We start from the raw sequence: 21,389 nt of genomic DNA, 5'->3' as shown, positions 1-21,389 counted from the left end.
AGAACTTCCATGGAGGCATCAGGTATTGTCCCAAATGTGCCCCACACTAACCTCCCACAGTATCTAACATCTAGTTTCTCCCCAAATTCCCCCAAAAAGGGACCTGCTGCTACACTGGCCATGATGTTGGCCAAGTGTGAGAGTCAGGGTAGATGACTTGCAATTGGGATTTTTCCAGTCAGCCCTCTGGATCCATTTTCCACCCTTCTCTGCCCTGCCATGTACCCCCAGAAGACGGCTCTTTGCATGGCATGATCGGCACTTGCCCTCTCTCTGCCTTCCAGTTGAGTTCAGCCAATCCTCCTACTGACAGGAGCTGTGAGAGGTGTGAGGCATTTATTCCCTTCACCCCTCCATGTCTGGTTTGGCTTGGGTAGTGGTTGCTTTCCTCTACACAGGGCCACAGCTTTTGCCTGAGGCCTCTAATCAGCTTTAGGAATAGTTCCCACTCCTTGACAATTCAGGTCTAAAGACAGTAACGATGTCTCACTGTTGCTGATCCCAGGGAGCTTCACCTTTGGGTGTGCCATCGGATACCTACCAGGGGCAATTCAGGGTGGTGAAAACTAAAGGATCACCCAAGCCAAAATCCACTGAGGGAAGCCAACTTTCAAATACATGGGAGAATAGGTCCTAATGTCCATACCAAGAGTCAGACCAGGAATCAAAGTAGGAGATGCAAAGCCAGAAGGCCAGAACCTAGAAAAGATAGGACCAAATACACCCAGTCAGAAACAAGCAAAAGTGCTGCCAAAAGGATTGACAATGGGAAATTATCCTCAACTATCTAGCAGCAGGTATAAATTGCCTGAATAATACAGACTAGCTTCAAGGATGAGGGACACAATGAATCCTGTAATTCCCATGTAAGATTTAGTTTTTCCTTCTCCAAGAGCTGAATATTATGATACACATGCCTCAGGGAAGAGCTTTAAGTCAAGGGATCTAACCCTAATGCCCAAGATGTGCAAGGGTATGCATTTCTGGGCAAAGAGTCCATAGCATTCATTGAATTTGAAAAGGGATCTAGGGACAAAAATGATAATCATTTCCAGTTAAACCTATTTTACCACTCAGCGTTATTTTTTCTTGGAAAATATCTCAGCTCCTGTCTACTATCTCAGCACCAACACTGTGTACCAGAAGGATGGTACACCTCAACTCTGCAGAGACAGAAGGTCCTCCTGACCTTGCCTTTCTCTTTCATTTCGCTGTTCGAGTTGTATTCTTTATGATAAAACTGTAACCATCATAAGCATGGTGGCTTCAGAGAGCTCTGAATTATCCTAGCAAATTATTGAATCTTAAGGGGATTATGGGAAGCCCCAGATTCATAACCAAATAAGACAAAAGCATGGGTGGCAAAGGCACGACCAGGACTTTTGGCTGGTATTGGAAGTGGGAACAGCCTTGTGGGGCTGAGCGCCTTAACCCATGAAGTCTGTGTTAACTTCAGGTAGTTAGTGTCAGAATTGAATTGAACTGTAGAACACCTAATTGGTGTTGGAATGTAACACTGAACTGGAATCAGCCAGATTACAGGTTGGAGTCTGGGGAAACAGGACAAAAAGAGAATCCTATTTTGTACTGTATTTTGTATTTTTGTCCCCCCAGGGGGACACCTGTAATTGTGATTGTTGAGTGTTAATGTGTTTGATTTTGAAGATCAGGATGTCTTGAAAAGCTGGGACATGCTGGGGCAAAGATGCAGTAAGTGCTAAAGGCTCTATCGAGGAAATAAAAGTGATTTTCAGAGTTGACAATGGCTGGCACTGGAGCAGCGTGGAGATGCAGAGCTGTGGCAGGGGAGCTTGGGGAGCCTGAGACAGGAGAAGGCTTGCAACAGGAGCTGCAGGAGAAGAGTTCCTGGAAAGGATCTCTCTGTGGCCTTGGTATGACTCAAGAAAGGTATGACTGATACTCCCAGCTTGAGCACACCCTGCTGCTTCTCTTGACAAAACTCGACCACAAACTAAGCTTCTAGAATGGGTTGTGGACAATTCAAGAAGGGGCTACATTCTGCGCTGGGGAAGTGTAGACCTAGGGAGATGGAAAATGTGTGAGATATTCAAAGCAGTAAAGCAGTAGCAATATAACACCAGACAAGAAGTGACCAAGAGAGCTTTAGACTACAGAAATCTATTAAAATATTGGTCTTGGACTTCATCCATGATGTGGATGTATCTGAAAGCCATTGCATGTGACTTTCACAGGACAGGGTGGAATCTGACACCCTCAGTGAAATAACTTGAAAAATCTGATTACATGTGAGAATGACATGCCTTGCCCTGTTCACTGCTACTCATTCCAGCGGAGTAGCAGTGCTGGTCAAGAAGAGGGGCTTTTCATTTCTGTTAAAAGATGCAGTAGAGTTCCAGCTTCTGGCAATGATGGAATAGTTTGATCCATCCTTAACCTTCCTGCAGATAGCAATTATTAAATCTGGACAAATTATTTATAAGACAACAATTACCTGAAAGCATTGTGGAGTGACCAAATCATGCAGACAGTGAAGGAGATTACCTGTGAAGAGGGCACCACAATGGGTGAGATTTCTGAGTTTGTAGCTTTTCACTTAAAGGCCTTCTCCAATAAGCAGTGGGTAGTAAAAACCAAAAATTGGTACAAGGTCAAATAGGAAATCTGAAAGGCCCTTTATCTATCAAAGAAATTGAATTTATAATCAAAAGCTTTCACAAAGTAAATTTCAAGCTCAGATGGTTTTACTAGCGAATTCTATTAAATCTAAGGAAGAAACTATCAACCTTACACCAACTCTTTCAGAAAGCAGAAGAAAAAAGAACACTTCCCAAATTATTGTATAAAGCCAATAAAACCCTGATACCGAACTTGGCAAGGACGTGTATGAAATTTATTACAAGAAGATAAAGATTAATACCCCTCATGATCATGTTCATAAAAATTCTTAACAAACTATTAGCAAGTTGATCCATCAATGTATGACAAGGATAAGATCATGACCAAGTGGCAATTACAAACAGGAATGCAAGCTAACATTTAAAAATCAAACATTTAAATTGACCATATTAACAAAATAAAGTAAAAACTATATACATGGTCATCTCAATAGACTCAGAAAAATCACTGGAAAAAATTCATCAGCCATTCATGATTTTAAAAGTAAACAAGGCTGTGCATAGTGGCTCATGCCTGTACTTTCGGAGGCCAAGGTAGGAGGATCACTTGAGCCAGGAGTTTGGGACTAGCCTGGGCAGCATAGTGAAACCCCTTCCCCATAAAAAAGAAAAAGAAAAGGAAACAACAACAAAAAAGCCCCACAACAACAACAAGGACATTTAGTTAACTTAGAATAAAGGGGGATTTACCTCACATGTTAAAGGACATCTATGAACATCTTTAAGCTAGCAGCTTCTAGCAATCTTCAAAACAGGCATGAAGATTGGAAAATAAGTAAAACTTACCCTATTCATAGATGACAAATTTCTATATAAAAATACCCTAGGGAATCTAATTTTTAAAACTATTAGATCTAATAAATGCAATTAGCAAAGCTTTAGATTCAATGTAAAAATCAATGCATATTTGTGTATTTCTGCAGCAAAAAAGAACACGGAAAACTATTGTTAAATGAAAATTTTTCTCAAAATAATATACAGAATTCAACTCAATCACCATCATAATTCCATAGAAATTGATGAACTTATTCTAAAATTTATATTAAATTACAAAAGGCCTAATACAGTCCAGAAACAGACCCATACATACATGGTCAATGGACCTTTCTACTATAAATGAAAGCAGTTAATGGCCAAAGATCAGATTTTTCAACAGATATTGCCAGACCCACTTGAATATCCATAAAGAAAGAACTCAATCTTGACCTCTACTTCACTCAATAAACAAAAACTAATTCAAAGTTGATAGAAGAACTAAATAATGAATAATATAGGTTTTACAAGAAAGCAGAATAGCGTCATGAACTTGGGGTAGAAAACCATTTCTTAGGAGGAGAAAGCAGTAAACAAAAAAGAAAAAAATGGTAAGTTGCTCTTTATCAAAATTTAAAATCTTAGTTCACCAAGACACCAGTAAGAAAATGAATGGGGCAAGGCATAGATTGTGAGAAAATGTTCTTAAAATATAGATCTGAGAAAGGTCTTGTATTCAGAATATAGGAAGAATTGTTGGAACTTCAGTCCTAAAAAGACAAAGAAATAAAAGATAGGCAAAGGCACTTCTCAAGGAAAAAAATACCAAAGACCAAAAAGCACACTTGAAAGTGCTCAACTTCAGGCTGGACCTGATGGCTTAAATCCCAGCAACTTGGGAGGCTGAGGTGGAAGGGCGGCTTGAGGCCAGGAGTTTGAGGCCAGCCTGGGCAACACAGCAAGACTCCATCTCTGAAAAAAAAAAAAGATCTCAGCCTCTCTGCACAATTATTATTCAGGGAAATACTAATTTAAGCATGAGATATCGCTGACATCCCCACTAGAATGAAATTAACAAGAATAAAAATACCAAATCTCAGAGAAGGTAGGGAAAAACAGACACTCATATTTTCTTGGGATAGAATATGAATGGTACAATCACTCTGGAAAAAAGACAGTTAAATATACACATGCTATTACATCTAGCTATTCTATTCCTCCGTATGTCTACGAGAAGAAAAAAAATGTATGTTCACAAAAAGATTTATACACAAGGATCATAGCAGCTTTATTTACTAACAGCCAAAAGCTGGAAACAACAAAAAAGCCAACAACTGGAGAATGGAAAGACATAACGTGGAGTATCCGCACAATGGAATAGTACTCAGCAATAAAAAGGAATGAACTACTTACACAATGACATGGGTGAACATCACAGATATTATGCTGAGTGAAAGAAGCCAGATCTAAAAGACGACATACTATATGATTCCCTTCATATATATTTCTAAAACAGACAAAACTAATTTCAGGTGAAAAAGAATACAGGTAACCTATAGAGAGGATGCAATTAGGTAGGATATGATGGAACTTTCTGAGATAATGAAATGGTCTATATTACGAGGAAGATGTTGTTACATGGGTTCATCCATTTCTCTAATGTATATGGCTGAGATTTATGCATTTCAAAGTATGTAAAATTTACCTTAACAAAAGAACTCTTTTAACAACATCACTGCTATGGGACGTGGATTGGAGATTACTTACCGATCATATAATAATGGTAGAATGTTGATAATTTTCAAAGCTAGGTGATGGGTACATGGGAGTACATTATGCTATCACAATTCTTTTGTAAATGTCTTAAAGTTTGCATAACCAAAGTTTTTCAAATTTACTGGAGTTGTGAGTAGCCCTTTCACTTTTTTTGTTAATAAAACTGAAATAGGAAACACCACAACCTAAAATTCCAACCATTGCTGTCTGAGCTCTCAGATCAGAGGTAGTGATGGTGTTGTAGGAGGGAAGAGAGGTGAGAGAGGTGGTTAGGAGAAGGTGGACTCACAGGATCCTAGGAGGAGTGGAGAGGGTGGGTGGGAAAAGGAAGATGAAAGGGAATGGGAAAATGGAGGTGGTGGTGGAAGAAGATGAAAGAGTCATGGGGACACTGAGCTCCCTGGTTTAGGCAACAGGAGCAGAGGAGTGAAAAGAGAGATGTAGTCTTGGGACACATGTTCAGAGGACAGGGCAGGGTGCTGAGGCAATCCCAGAGCAGTCCTGGGTCAGGGTGGACCCTGAAAAGGATACCTTCTGTTAGGGTTGTGCAGTGGACTAAATGTTTATGTCCCCCAAATTTGCGTGTTGAAACCCTAATCAGAATGTGATGGTATTGTGAGGTGGGGCTTTTAGGATGTAATTGTCATGAGGGTGGAGCCCTCCTGAATGGGATTAATGCCCTTATAAATGACCAGCAAGCTAGCTAGCTCTTTCCACCTTGTGAGGATACAACATTGCTGTCTGTAGACCAGGGTGAGACCCTTACCAAGAACCCAACCCTGCTGGACCCTGATAGTGGACTTCCCAGCCTCTGGAACTGTGAGAAATAAACGTTTAAGCCATCTGGTTTATGGTATTTTGTTATAGCAGTCTGAGCTAAGACAGGTCACCTACCTATCATCTGAGTTGTGTCCCTGTCACTAAGCCCCATTGAGTTCAACTAAGACATTTTCCCTATAGGGTCCTTGGTTTAGAGGAAAGAGGAAATGCCTTCCTTCCTGGGCCAGTAGTGTCACCCTGGATGTCCTAAGCACAACAGCAGAGTACACTCAAGTTTACGGAGAAATGCCAAGCCCTAGCCAAGCCTGCCCTGTGATGAGCACCCTCACACACCACATAACGTATACCCAGGTACCCTCTGGCATGGAAGCCATTATCCACATTTTCAAGCTGAGGAAACAAGCAGAAACTAAAGTCTACTTGATCTGAAAGTCAATCACCATGTGTCCCTTGGTCTGGGCAGAATTCCTTGGTCTGTGACACTTAACACCTGCTTTTTGTGTTCTCAGCAGCAGCCTGGGCATGGCCATGCGAGCTCCCAAAACACAGTTCCTCGGGCCCATCAAACCTCCCCAAACCCATCTCAAACCCCCCAGTATTCCTTCACCTCCTCAAAATGAGCCCTTCCCACTCCCTGACTTTGCACAGGCTGTTCCCTTACCTGAGTGTTCACACTCCCTTTTTGCATGGCTGGTACCTTCTCAGTCCTCAGGTCCCAACTCACATCCCCTCCCCAGGGAGAATTCCCATCTGCGTTTCTTCAGGGGCTTCTCCCTAATATTTTTTTTTTTTTTTGAAGCTCTTACTTGTTTCCTTCAGGACAGTTACACTATCTGATAATATTTTGTTCCAGAATGTAAGTTCCTGATGACAGGCACCACCTCTGTCTTGTTTAGTGGGAATTACCCACTGGGATTACTTCTTGTTAAGAAGTTCTTTTAAACACAAAACAGGATGGCTAACAGCTTTCCAGTTTTCTTGCAGTGAAATGTCTTAAACCTCAAACAAAGAATGTGGGCTCTGGATGGGCCCTCTGCAGAACCACAGAAAAGCATGGCATTGGTGAAGATTCTCCATTTCCCAATGAGGCAGAAACTGAAATATAAATGAGCTTCTGCCTCTAATCCTGATGATGATAATGATGATGGTGTGGTGGGGATGGTAGTGATGATAGAGGCACTGATGACAATTAAGTTGCCTTATTACATGCCAGAGACTTCATACATTATCTCCAACCCTTTGAACTACCCTGCATGATGGAGATATATACATACATTAGAAAACTATAATTCAAAAGATACCTGAAGTCATTCTATGTCTAAGATAGACAAATGTCACGTTGACACTGTTACAGCCTCATTCTCCCAGAGGTTTCGGTTACAATGTTCTCTAAAGAACCCATTAAAGGCCCAGCGCGGTGCCTCACGCCTGTAATCCCAGCACTTTGGAAGGCCGAGGCAGGTGGATCACAAGGTCAGGAGTTCAAGACCAGCCTGGCCAACTTGGTGAAACCCCGTCTCTACTAAAAATACAAAAAAAAATATTAGCCGGGTGTGGCGGCAGGTGCCTGTAATCCTGGCTACTCGGGAAGCTGAGGCAGAGAGAACTGCTTGAACCCCGGGAAGCGGAGGTTGCAGTGAGCCAAGATCACACTACTGCACTCCAGCCTGGGTGACAGAACGAGACTCTGTCTCCAAGAAAAACAAACAAACAAACAAAAAGAACATATTAAAACATACACACACATAAATACACCTCCACTTCTCCCACTCTCCTCATCCTTCACACTGGAACAATAATAAGCCTCCAAAACCATATTGAAATCAAATAGTAGATTTATTGGCTGTCTCTGTAATACAATGTGGTGAAAACATCTTAATTCAGGACATCTTCCACCTTGTTTTGGCTTCCAGTTGTACTGCAAGACCAGTGTCAGGCACATAGGCTGATTAATCAGTGGACAACAGAAGCAAACTGCTGCTGGGTTACATGTCTACGTGATCCATTCCACAGTTTTAGGAATTTTTTTTTTCTTTCATAGCATCTTCCTCTTTTCAAATTCCTTCAGAAACAGAAGAGAGAGAGAAGAGAGATGGAATGAATAAAGATAAAAGATCCAAATCACATTTAGGATCAAAATGATTTTGAAACCTATTATCTTTAGGATCCCCTGAACAGTCAAATTACAGAAGAAAAATGTACCAGGATGAGGGTGTTTGAACACAGAATAACAGCTTTCAAAATCAGTCTGTGTCAGCCTGAATTTCACGAAACAGATGCAGAGCTTCAACTTTACATTTCCTAAATCCAGAAGCAGAGAGGGAGGTTTTGAATAATATTTATTTTTTCACAGCAGTATAATAACAATAATTTTGGGAGCTGAGAAACTTCATTATGCTTCTGTAGTGCTATATACATGAACCCTTCTAAGAAGGCAATGGAAACAGGTTTGCTCAGTTTCTCAGAGAATAAAGCTAAAGACAGATTGTTACAAGGATTTGAACAAAATGTCAAGAACCTTAGAAATACCTGAAACAAACAAATATCTTAAGCAAAGTAGTGTTTAAGGAAACAATACCAAAAATCATATTTTTCTAGATTGTAACAATTAGGATAAAATGTGTAGATCCCTGCTGCCACTTACTGGAAGAAAATGGTAACACACATCTCCAGTGTGAATTTAAGCATTTGCTTTTCTCCTTACCCCTACCTTCAAATAAAATTATTTCTCACTCTCACTAAGCACCTAAATTTCTTTCAAACACTTTGGCACATAGTGTTATATTCCAAGAGCAGGATCATGCAAAGATCAATAAAAAAAGGAGTCCACTTTATTTATCTCTAAGACAAGGGCAAAGAAGACCACCAAATCAGGATTTTGAAATTCTCTCTGAATGCTGTTCCCTTCTAGGAAACCAACTGGTACCTATTTTTAGCATGCTTAAGAGGAGATTTTTTGTTGTTTTTTGCTTTTTGTGTGTGTGTGGCAGGGGTATACCATCATAAAAATAATGAGGGAGAGAGAGCCTTAAATGATCACTCAAAGAGACAAGCTGAAAATCAGTGCAAAGAGATTACAAAAGACATCAAATTACTTAGAATATTTTAACCCATAATGTCCTATTAAAAAAGGAAAAGCAAAACAAACAAACAAAAAACCAAAAACAAACCAAAAGAATGGTTAACAATGGTATCACAACATAGCCAGGGCCAATCTCCCCATCCTCTTTAGATCTCCCTCCACCCCAACTCCTTCTTCATCCAATTTCCATTTCTTGTTACTCAGCCTCCAACCTCCTCTCCCTAGAAACAGAAACCCATGGGGTCAGGGTGGCTATATCCCAAAGGAAAAAACAAGTAACAAAACATAAAGCAGTTCTCTGCACAGCTACCTTCCAAACCCTCAAAATGGAAATCATGACACTTATGATCTTCAAGATGCTTTTTGTGTATGTTGTATCTTGCCACTTACAAAAATAAAAATCCCAATGTTTAAAGAAGAAAGCTTTAAAATAAGAACATTATTCCTGGCCATGCCTAATTAGGGCACTAGGACATTAATAGAGTTGATACAAACTATTAAGCTGCACATCAGAAAACCAATTAAGTCCCAGAAGCAAAGGCCATGATTTCCAGGTATCCAGTGTGGCCACACACAGAGAAAGCCTGCAACCTCAGAGCACCTGGGCCACTGTTGGAGCTCACCTTGTAGATCGTGGTTCCCAGCTGTGCAGGAGACATACTGACCACAACTCCTGCACTCTGAAGGGCAGAGATCTTCTCTTTAGCTCCACCTTTTCCTCCAGCAATAATTGCCCCGGCATGACCCATTCTTCTCCCAGGAGGAGCAGTTAAACCAGCAATGAAGGACACTACAGGCTTGGAATTTGGACCCTAGAAAGAAAGTAATATTTTAAATGCTCTAATGAAGAAGTCAATCAAAACGGGACCTCAAATTCATGACTCTGCTGGTAAATGGTAAATGGCTTGGGCAGGGGAAAGCCCACCATTCATCTTAGGAAAACCAACACAAATATTAAACCATGATTGAAACCACTGCATTCTCCTTTGAGTTAACTTTCCATACAAACTCAGGAATACAACACTGTGCCAATGTCCGTATCTGTTCAATATAAAACTTCCACTTCACAAATACACATGACGCTATCATTTGAAAAGTAAAAGAGCATACTGGAAAATATGATTTGCGATAATAATAATTTAAGACACAAGACTGGGTTGCTTTACTTCAACCTAATATTATGCCTTAATTCATTATTAGTTCACCCTTAATAAATGTGCTAAAAGAAAAAGATGAGGTGGGAAGTATACTGGAAAGGACCTAGGACTTAATTTTCTAGTAACAAAAGCTGCATGACCTTGGACAAGGCTTCTTGAGAACCAGACTTCTGCTTCCTCATCTATGAAATGAAATGGCCAAACTGGATTGATGCCCAAAAGCCCTTTCCACTCTGGAATTCTGTGTCTAAGAGGGAAGATCAGAATTGGTTTTATTCAGCAAAAATCCATTCTAATGTACAATCTCTATATACTAGATTCTGAGGTTTAAAAAAAAAAAAACAAAGAAAATATAAAAATTTCTGTACTCTAGACATGCAAAGTAGTTGAAGAAATAATATAAAATATGTATATACCTCAATCCATTAAGAGATACCATAGGCCAGGCATGGTGGCTCATGCCTGTAATCCCAGCACTTTGGGAGGCCGAGGCGGGCAGATCACGAGGTCAAGAGATCGAGACCATCCTGGCCAACATGGTGAAACCCCATCTCTACTAAAAATACAAAAATTAGCTGGGCATGGTGGCTCGCGCCTGTATTCCCAGCTACTCGGGAGGCTGAGGCAGGAGAATCGCTTGAACCCGGGAGGCGGAGGTTGCAGTGAGCTGAGATCATGCCACCGCACTCCAGCCTGGCGACAGAGCAAGACTCTGTCTTAAAAAAAAAAAAGATACCATAAACTAATATATGAATATATGACTAAGTTTCATAATTAATGGTAATATCATGTTCATAACAGAAGTCCAGAGATAATAAGGAACCAGGTAAAACAGAGAGGACTGAAGAAGGCAGAACTTGAGCACAAGTGGAACCTGAGAGCTTTCACTTAGGTACCATCATCTTCCCCTAGACCAGCAGTTCTCAGATCATTTGGTCTAGGGATCCCTTATACTTAAAAGAATTATTGAAGATCTCAAAGAGCTTTTGTTGATATGTATTATATCTAATGATATTTAGTATATTAGAAATTAAAACAAATTTTATAAATATTTGTTAATTCCCTTAAAAATAACATTTTAACACTTTAAAAACCATTCTAGTGAGAAGAGTTGCGTTATTTTACCACTTATATTTTCAACTCTTGAATGTTTAACTTAATGAAAGATAAATGGATTCTGATAAATGCTTTTGCATTCAATCTGTTGCAGTATGTTATTTAAGCTGAAGTATAAAAGGAAAATCCAGCCTCACACAGATATGTAACTGGAAAAGGCAGAAGTATTTTAAATGACTGCCTTACAGATAATTGGGAGTATTCTTCTTTGATACTAACCAAATCTCTCAAGTGGTAATTTCTTACAGGTTAGGTGCAATGTTGGAATCTGAAACCATAGCAGTGAACTTTCTGTCCCTTGTTAATTTAAAACTCATTAATCTGTCTTGCACTTTGAGTGATCTTTTAACCACAGTGATTTTGTAACATGCATTCCTCAGTTAGGAAATATGTATGGGTTCACTGAGTTATGCAGATCTTCCAAATGCTGACATGTTTCATCATTTAATAACAACAAATCAGTTGTCAGTATCACCATCAAGCTCATTAGAAAAGCCTCTAGGTAGGAGGAAGCTGTCAAGCTCACAGTTGCAGATGCAAATTTTCTAAAATTTTAAATATTCACTTGAAAGTTCAAATGTTATTATTAGCAACAAATACTATCAACTGTTTTCCTTGACACAGCAGGTTTACTTTGTTTATTATTGAGAAGAGATCTGTCTGAATTACCAGTTCGTCTGCCAGTCATTCTTTCAAGTAAAATTGGTGTCCCACGAAAAGGGCAGCTAGTTCAGCTCACAACTCAATTGTGACAATGCTTTACTTCCCATTTTATCACAAAATACTGACTCCAGGGTAATAATTTAATAAAATTAATAATTTGCATTGCTTCATCAAGGACACTCATAAGTGAAACTTGCTTTTTTTTTTCTTTGCACTGTGAGTAGTACATGGCAGTGAATGACTGCTACTCTGGTTCGACTGACTGCCCTGATTCCCACTAAGATGCAGCATGCAAGGAGCTACATGGTCAGACACTGCTTACTCCTGCCTCATCTGCCACCTTTCCTCCCTTTCTCCTTATCTTCCAGTAACCTCAGAATGCTCTAGCTCTGTGCCTTTGCTGAGAATGCTCTCCACCCCCCTTGGATGCTTGGCAAACTCGTACTTAACTTTTAAGATCTGACTCTAGCTTCCTCTTCCCCATAAGCCTTTTCTGTCTCTCCCTCCCACCCTCCCCACAAATGCCCTCATAGGTGATCATCTCATCAGTGACCCTGTTGTGCCTTTTACACCCTTCTACTATTAAATTCAGCACACTGGCTATAACCTATTCCCCGTGTGTTCTTCTACTAAACTATGAATTCCCTGAACACAGAGGTTATATTTTCACTAACTTCGGTATGCCTGGCACCTACTGTAGTACCTATGGTATAGAATTAAAAAGAAAAGACTCCACAAATTATTTATTCATTCACTCATAAGATCTACATAGAATATGAGAAACTCATGTTTGAGTGGCATTAATTTGTATTTGATTCCACTCCCCTGTTCCCCAAAAAGTGGGAATATTGTTGCACTAGAAAGGATCAAGACTTTGTTGAGCCTAGAATGGCAAACAAATTTGCATCTGTCCCATTAACAAAGAGCCATTGGAGGCTTCTTTGTTTTTGTTTTTTAAGTGGAGAGAACTACAACTAAAAGACTATGGGGAAGTGTAATCTGAAAATAGGACACAAAAATGATGAAAGGTATGTCTAAAAACAGAAAGGCCAGTTAGAATGCTATCAGTGTAGTCTGAGCCTATGCCCAGGACTGATGACTCTTTGTCCTTAACTCCTTCAATCTGACACCTCATCCTTCCATGGTGAAATGGAGAAGTCAGACAAACCTGGGTATGAATCTCACCCCAGTTCGTTTGCTGTATACCTACCATTGTCAAGTTACTAATCTTCCTGTACCAGTTTTCTCATTCATAAAGAACAAAAACAACTTACCAAAGCATCAGGATAAAAGTTAAACACCAGAACGTTTGCAAATAATTATTATCATTGTAATGATAACAAGAAAGGCAGCAGCAGATCATGTTTATCGAGTGTTTACACCAAGTATTACACTAGGCACTTTATATAATGCAGCATCTGAACTGCTTAACTTAGAATCTTGTACACATTAGGTTCTCAATAAAAATTAATTCCATAACAACTAACCAGGAATAGGAAACATGTTGCCAAATGAAACAAAATGTCTATGTTTCATTTTTCCCACTAAATACTAGGCTATTCCAGGGATTCAGAATTGGGCCCAAATACATTTTAAATTCAATTTAACACAGCATAATGCTGTATTAACCGAAACTTTTTTTTTTAAGGAGTCAGTTTTTACTTATATTTCAAACTGTACAACTTTCTGAACACAAGGGAATCTAACATTTTACTCCAATCCTTAACAATCTACTCTTCCATTTACATGACCTGTATTGGTGCCCACTGTGCCAGGGGACTGGGCGGGGCACTGAAGTTAACAGTTCCCTGCAGTCCATAACACAGTCTAGAGTGAAAGTCAGATACTAAGCATTCCTTGCAGAAGGAACAAGCAAAGGCAAGTGAGAATGAAAACTGGCATATCAGATGGAAAACTGATCTAAAAGGGAAGGTTTGGATGGTATGTGAAGGACTGGAATACCATGCTAAATCTGCCTTTAGCTGACACATAATGGGAAACATTACATGGGAAACACTGTCTGATGTGAACCAAGGACAAACAGCACCAATACCCATGTTTCAGAAGGGCAGATAATTTGGGTGGCCATAAACAGAATGGCCTAAGAGTAAAGGGGGGTGGTTGGAGAAAATAAGAGAGATGAAGAAGGAAACCACTGAGATGGTCCAGATGAGATGGGATGAGGACCCAAACCAAAGTAGATGGACTAAGTACAGACAAGGCTCTGAATCCAGACAAACCTCTGATGTCTCAGAGACAGATCTTGGTAACTGAGTAGAAACAGGATAAGAGAGAAATAAAAGTTAGTTCTCAGGTTTCTGCCATAGAAATAGGCACAGAAAATAGATCCAGGGAATGATAAAGAGGAGGAAAACCAGAAAGAAACCAAGAGGATGGAGAGGATGACGAATGAATCAAGGCCACTGGTGACCTCTGTGCAAACACAATGTCAGGAGAGTAAGAAGATTCCACAGCAGCCAGTGGCTCAGTAAGAGTGCTTACTAAGTGCCGGGCACTACTTTGCTATACGTTACTAAGTCATTTAAACTTCGCAGTCCTTACAATAACTCTAGGAGGCAGGCACTACTATATCATCATTTTTCCAATAAGGAACCTGAGGCAACGAGAGATTAAGCATTCCCAAGGTCATATAGCTTCTAAGTGACAGACAGGAGCCTGATTGCTGAGGATTCAAGAATGAATGAAAAGTAAGGAAAGAGAATGAGAGAATGAGGGTAAACCTGAGTCATATCTAATATGGGAGTTAGGGCTTAAAATCACCACAAAAGAAAATCAAGTATATTCAAAATAGCCCTTGAAAATTCCTTAAAACACAAATAAATATGCCTTGTTTTGTGTAAACCACGCTGTACATGATATTATTGGTTCCTTTAACTCTCCAGTATTATTTTATGTGGCATTTAATTCATTCACTGGTGGATTTTTTTCATACACATAGAGAGAAAGTGATCTCCACTCTCTTGCCTGGTCCCCTGAAGAAAAATTTTCACTCATTCCTCAGTATAAGAGAAATTCTGAAAATCAGTTGCTTGATTTTTTTCCCACAGTTCTCTGACACAACAATGGCCACAGCACAAATTCACTGAGTGGGGGCTGGTGGCCACCACACTGCTTCAGTCACTACCGCACCCCCATCTCTCCTTTCACCACAGGAACAGGGCTTAACTCCCTCAAGCTGAATGAAATGATGACATAACTCAACACTACTCCTTTACATTTAATTCTAAGTGAGAAGCAACAAGGAAAGCCTCCCCAGGACATAGACAGTAAAGCTTTTCTACTTGATCTCTGAAGGGAAGTGCCATTCCACAAGGAAAGTCTAAAACTGGAGGGAAGCCAGAGCCTGAAAAAAAGCACAGGGGATAGGATCTTTAGGTCAGCCTTGAAAAAGAGAAAAAAACACTTATTTCCCTCTGAGATCGGGAGAAAGAATACTGGTCACAGGTGAAAACCAAGTCTGCAGGTCAAGTGCGGGCTCTCGGGCTGATGGCCTGAATGTATCTGTTCAGCAGGAGAACGACTTACCTACCACAAAGTGTGGGGTGATGCCTGGAGAGGAGAGTTCAGAATAGAGAAGCAGAGAATCAACCCAGAAATAATACAGAATTGTCTGAGTGTCCAGTATAGAAGGCCCTGCTCAGAAAGTTTTATCTTTCATGTTTTCTCAAAAAATTCACCTTTGAAAAAATAAAAATAACTTCTGAAACAAGCCTCTGATATTAAGAGCAAAGAGCTATGTTTTTCCAAACCCAAACTTACTGAATTATGTTGCTTCAAAAATTCTGCAGCATTCTCTTCTGCATTACCACCAATTTCACCAATCAATATGATGCCTTCTGTGGCAGAATCGTTCAAAAAGATTTCGAGGCAGTCAATAAAATCTGTTCCATTAAAAGGATCACCTCCAATGCCTGAAAAAGTTGAAAAATATCAATAGCTGGAAATTTAAGGGTGAACCATGGAATTTAGGTCAATGAATGTTTTTAACTAGTTTGTCGTTTTTCTTACCCTTCTCTCTAATATTTTTAAATATATCATTGCTCTTGCATTTAATATTTAAAAAATCACAAAATGCTACATTTATTTCTGTTGGTAATATTATATAAATGCTAAATGGTGGTTGGTTCCTGATATTCTAGGAATATTCTAGGGCTGTAACGAAGACAACCCTCTTTTTGTTTTAGCTCCTTTATCAAGCCTCTTGTGTCCCACAAAATTATTCCCAGATAACTCCTTAGAAATGAACATTTTAAGAAAATGTGTATCTGTGTTGCATGCTGATGTTACACCAGAGGAAAGAATAAACATTTAACAAATTTCTTTGAGTAAAGAAACTATTTGATGAAGTATGCTGCAGATAAATCACCCACAAGTTTTAAGACACAAGTGCCAGTGAGTGACAGTGAGTACCCTGACTGCTCGTGTTCTGGATCCAGAGTGGATGATGACAGAGCCTGCATATCAGAGCCATACTACACACCACATTTAAGAACAAATTCTTGGACAGGGTTAAAGTAAATGTTCCCTACAGACAGGCTGCCGTTTTTTATTTTTAAATTACAAACGTACTGAGGGCAGGATTGATTTCTTTCTTTTCACTGCATCTCTGAAAAATGGAGTGGAAGAAGAGAAGCGGCATTTATTAAGTGCCAACCGTGTGTCAAGTCCTATGCTTTGGCACACGTTAGATCTGTCATTTCCTAATTTTCTCAACTTCTCTGTGAGATAGGCATTATTATCCTCCACTTACAAATTCAAAACTGAAGCTGGAAAAGAAGGAATCGGTAAGCCTGTTTCAAACCTTTTCTTATTCTCTGTCACACTAAAAAGTATCTTCCACTTATATTGTGCTTTGCATGTACAAATGCTCAATTAATGTTTTCAATATTTAATTTATGAATTTGAATCTTAATAAAAACACTCCAGAGCTATATGTTACTTTTTCGTAAAGATAATTCTAAAACATTAACAGGTATTCTAAGAACTTGAAAGAATATTTATTAATATGAAAAGGAGGAATTTGCCTTGGCTTTTGGCAACAAATAATGAAATTATTTTAAAATGTAAAAACTTGTAATTTTTACTTTTTCAAATGGGAGGCAGTATAGTGTGATAAAAAGAGAGGTTCTGAGGAAATGAACCTTCCTTAACCTTGACTTTCTCACCAATAAGGCTCTAACAGTACAATTTTCCAGCTCAGAGGCACCTGAGAGGCTTCCCTCAAGAATGAGACACTGAATGGCAAAGAATTCAGTAACTATAAAGCACTGATGAACATAATGGCAATGATAACAAAAGTCCTAATATAAGGAACCATTTCTTCAGAGCAATCAAACCAAGTGATGTTTTCAGGCACCAAGGTGCTCCGGGAGCCACGTGTTCCAAGATGTTAGTTCTTCAACCTAGAAATGAAATCTTGGACCATGAATCTTGAAACAACTACAGAATAACTTTACACTTAAGCAAATTAAATTTGAGATCGTAACATCCTTTTCATAAGAGTATCAAAATCTTTTGCAAATAATAAAATCAATAATTATTATTATACTCATCCAATGAAGACACCACACTCCAATAAAACGATTTTAGCAAAAGTCCCTCACCAACGCACAAAGACTGCCCCAATCCAACTTGCGTTGTTTGGTGAACTGCTTCATAAGTCAGGGTGCCAGATCTGGACACAATGCCTTAACGAAAGAGAATTCAAAAATATTAGATTGTGTTTCTATGTTAGACTAAAATATGGTAAACTAAATTACCAAACACTTCGAGTGACTAACATAGGTATAAAATTCATTCCATGATTTGCCATCAAAATCAATAGTATCTTCAAACGATGAAATGAAAAGGAAAGGCTTAAATTCAAGCAGGGGGGTTTTTTAATTTAGACAAAGGAGAAAGTATATTATTAGTTAAGGTTATTTTATGACTATAAAAACAATGCAAGAAAGACTTAAATTACCTCTTCTGAGAATCTTTATGAAGAAGCTAGTATCAATATAAATTTGGTAGGTACAATCATACCTACAGTGGCAGAATGTAATAGATTAGACTTATACTACCTTATGTAGTCTGGGTATTTGTCCCCTCCAAATCTCAGGTTGAAATGTGATGCCCAGTGTTGGAGGTGGGGCCCGGTGGGAGGTGTTTAGGTCATGGGGATAGATCCTTCATGAATGGCTTAGTGACCTCTCCATGGTAATGAGTGAGTTCTCACTCTGTTCCTTTACATGAGAGCTGGTTCTTGAAAAGATCCTGGCCTCTCTCATTCCCTCTCTCACCATGTGACACGCCTACTCCCCCTTCACCTTCTGCCATGAGTAAAAGATTCCTGAGGCCTCACCAGAAGCTGAACAGATGCTAGCACCATGCGTGTATAGCCTGCAGAATCATAAGCCAAACAAATCTCTTTTACTTATAAATCATCCAGGCTCAGATATTCCTTTGTAGCAATATAAAACAGAATAATACAGTACCCAAACTATTAAACCATCAAAACTAGCATTAGTCACATTTTAAAATACTACCTATCTTCTCCACAACTATTTTCCCAATGATTTTCAACCAATATATAGGCTTTAAAATCAATATAAAGAAAACTGAGGAATAAGGTCAAGATCCCTCTGCAATCAAGTCTCCCACCTAATTTCCTTTATAAATGGACCTGTGTGAAAGCACTTAATTTCACATCTGGATTAGGTGTGCGCCGAGGGAGGAGAGCCAGTGGGGGCCAGGGAGGAGTGACAGTTAGATGTCTTCTCTTGTAGTTTACTATGCTTGGCTGAGCTTTCAGAAAGGTAATTTATTCAAAGCCACAATCTATGTAATACTTTAGACAAACAAAAAAATTAATCCAGGGTGTCCATGGTTTACTTTCCTTAAACTCCTGCCTTGGAGCAACTCTGAAGAACTCAGAAGACCCTTTTCCAACAATATGATCACCCTACCAGGGCAGGTAGAATTCTTGTCAACCTGAGACAAAAACCATAACTACAAGTTACCTCAACTTCCGTACTGCATGTTTACACTCTTAAACAAAGTGCTATGTCACCATTATTGTATACTAATGCGTACTAAGTGTGTGACCTATGCATAAACACATCTTCTCACTATGAATTTGGGCACACAATAACTTCAGGTTCTACATAGCAAATTCAAAGTCAAATTCAAAGAACGGTGTGTACGTAACTTAGTCATTGCTAAGCAGACCCTACAGAACACTGTCAGATTGCTCTTTTAGATGCATTTCACTAGACAGTGACAACTACATTCTCGACGATGCCTCATTTCACGTGGAACTCTGCTCTAACTCGCCAGCCCAGCAGAGTCCCAGCTTCCCTCTCCAGACTTGTTTCTTACTATTTCCCTACCTAGTGAAACTGGGTTATTCCTCATTGATATTTCATGCTCTCCTATCTTTTCATATTTGTTCTGCTTAAGATGGAGTGTTTCACCTCCACCATCTGACAAAACTTCTAATCATCCTTCAAGGTCCACATTAAATGCTACTTTCTCTTTGAGGTCTTTCCTGATCACCCCCAAAGAGAAGTGAGATATAATTTCCTTCTCTAAATCTCCTCAATGCTTTCATATTTCCTACTGCCCTCATTACTAAGAAATAAGCAGAGGTTATATCTTCCCTACCACTGTGAAAGTATTTCTGGGGTAGAAACAACTTCATTCATTGAATGGTTCACTATTAGCCCTAATGTTACCATAAGACACGTAAGAATGTTAGGCAGATGGCCAGAAACAAGCAAGCAGGGGAGCCCTGGGAAAAGTCCTGGAGGCACTGCCTACTGACCGTCTGCAAGAAGGCAATGACTACACTGGCTACTTCTGGCCTGTGGTCGGGATCCACTGGCCCTGAAGGGGACTTATCAGGCCCTAGCCGGAGATAATCATGGTAGGGACTTTCCCTGCTGACAAGCATGTGCACTCCTCCAATAACTTGCCCTACAGTGGGCTTTTGTTCATTATAATAGTAAAAACCACATCCCTGTGTGGAGATTTTAAATGCTAATGAGACATGCGAGGTGTATACTAGCATGTACAACTACAGAGCATGTAGCATGTACACACAAGGAGACTGCTTAAAACATGGTTGCAACTGATACCCTCTCATGCCCCCCTCATGAATAATCATGCAATATTCTCATAAAGAGGGTCCCCCAGCATTAGCTGCTGCTGGCTCATCCTCTCTTTCGAGCAGCCTGTTCTGAATCATCTCTCAGGGTGTGCTGTCTCTTTAAATAAACACTGCCACTACTGTTTTCCAGGAGGTCAGCCAGCCAGTCAGCCGTTCCTCTCTTTGAATGCATTTTATCTTCCTTCAATAAACTCTGCTACTTAACCCTTGTTGTGCATCTCTTGGTTGAATTTTTTCTTCTAAGAAAACAAGAACAGCAGTTCTTGCAGTACAATTCCAGTACCTTCCGGTAACAAGAGGGCTCATTTCTTGTCAACTCTTCTTGCTCCTGAGGTCAAGGCAGGTACTGATGGCAAATACTGAGGACAGAGGGAGGATCATGAAGAGAACACTGAATGGCCTACAGCAACCTACAGGTAATTATTTTTTTCTAGTGTTACAGCAAACACTACTAAGTTTGAGGTCACTTTTAGGTAATGCTAACTTTCAGCACTGTTAAGAATTATATTAAAATCATAATAATGCTTTTTAAAAAAACAAAAATTTTATCAAGAGCAGAAATCCTGAAAAGCTGATCTAAAATACTGATTCTACCTAGCTTTAACAGGCAGATATTTATATTTGCGTTACAGAAAGACTGCCTTGGGATGGAACGAACACAAACTTTTTATTCAGAAGGCAAGACAGTGCCTCCGATCAACAGCTTAACATCTCTAAGGAGACTACCTGCTGGCCTGAGCCCTGCCCTCGAATCTGCCACATAACATGGCCTCCTACTGCTGACACAGTAAAATGGAATGACCCATCTGTAAAAGGTCCATAAGGAAAAAAGGGAAGGATAAATTTCAAGTTTTAATTTTTATCTAATAATCTTGGCTTGGCAAAATAAATTCATAGTCAGGCTTGATCAACCAGCCTGAAATTTGAATATCCTGACCACACACTGATTCTCCAATTAAGAACAATGTTCTCCTACCACCTGGTTCAGTAAAAGACCACCAATGGTGCTTGAGATTCTATAGCAGCTACCTTCTTCACTAGACTATAATTTTCAATGGGTCAATAAATAAGAGTCTTCACAACCCCTATATTCCCAGCTTAAAGCACAGTTCCAGGCACAGAAGGTAAACATATATGTTTACTAAGTGAGTTGAAACTGAAAACTCATCAATGGAGTAAGACCACCCTCTTAAGTGAAATTTAATTTTAATAGTTTTAAGATTATTCACTTACTG

General features: G+C 39.5%; 1 protein-coding gene across 2 annotated transcripts in view; it reads right to left on the bottom strand.

Annotated features, from left to right (window-relative positions):
- Positions 1 to 7,783: 7,783 nt before the first annotated feature.
- Positions 7,784 to 21,389, bottom strand: part of SUCLG1 (succinate-CoA ligase GDP/ADP-forming subunit alpha) — a 36,165-nt gene continuing 22,559 nt past the window's right edge. For both annotated transcript variants that reach the window (XM_001164971.5, XM_009442741.5), the window contains exons 6-9: positions 17,609 to 17,692; positions 15,765 to 15,916; positions 9,672 to 9,860; positions 7,784 to 8,028 (exon numbers count right to left, since the gene is read on the bottom strand). In XM_001164971.5, coding sequence (XP_001164971.2) covers positions 8,002 to 8,028; positions 9,672 to 9,860; positions 15,765 to 15,916; positions 17,609 to 17,692 — 452 coding nt within the window. In that variant the 3' untranslated portion in view covers positions 7,784 to 8,001. The remainder of the gene's footprint in view (positions 8,029 to 9,671; positions 9,861 to 15,764; positions 15,917 to 17,608; positions 17,693 to 21,389) is intronic.

Source organism: Pan troglodytes, chromosome 12 (genome assembly GCF_028858775.2).
Source record: "Pan troglodytes isolate AG18354 chromosome 12, NHGRI_mPanTro3-v2.0_pri, whole genome shotgun sequence".
Classification (NCBI taxonomy): domain Eukaryota; kingdom Metazoa; phylum Chordata; class Mammalia; order Primates; family Hominidae; genus Pan; species Pan troglodytes.
Note: the sequence above shows the minus strand (reverse complement) of the source record. Positions and strands in the feature narration are given on the sequence as shown.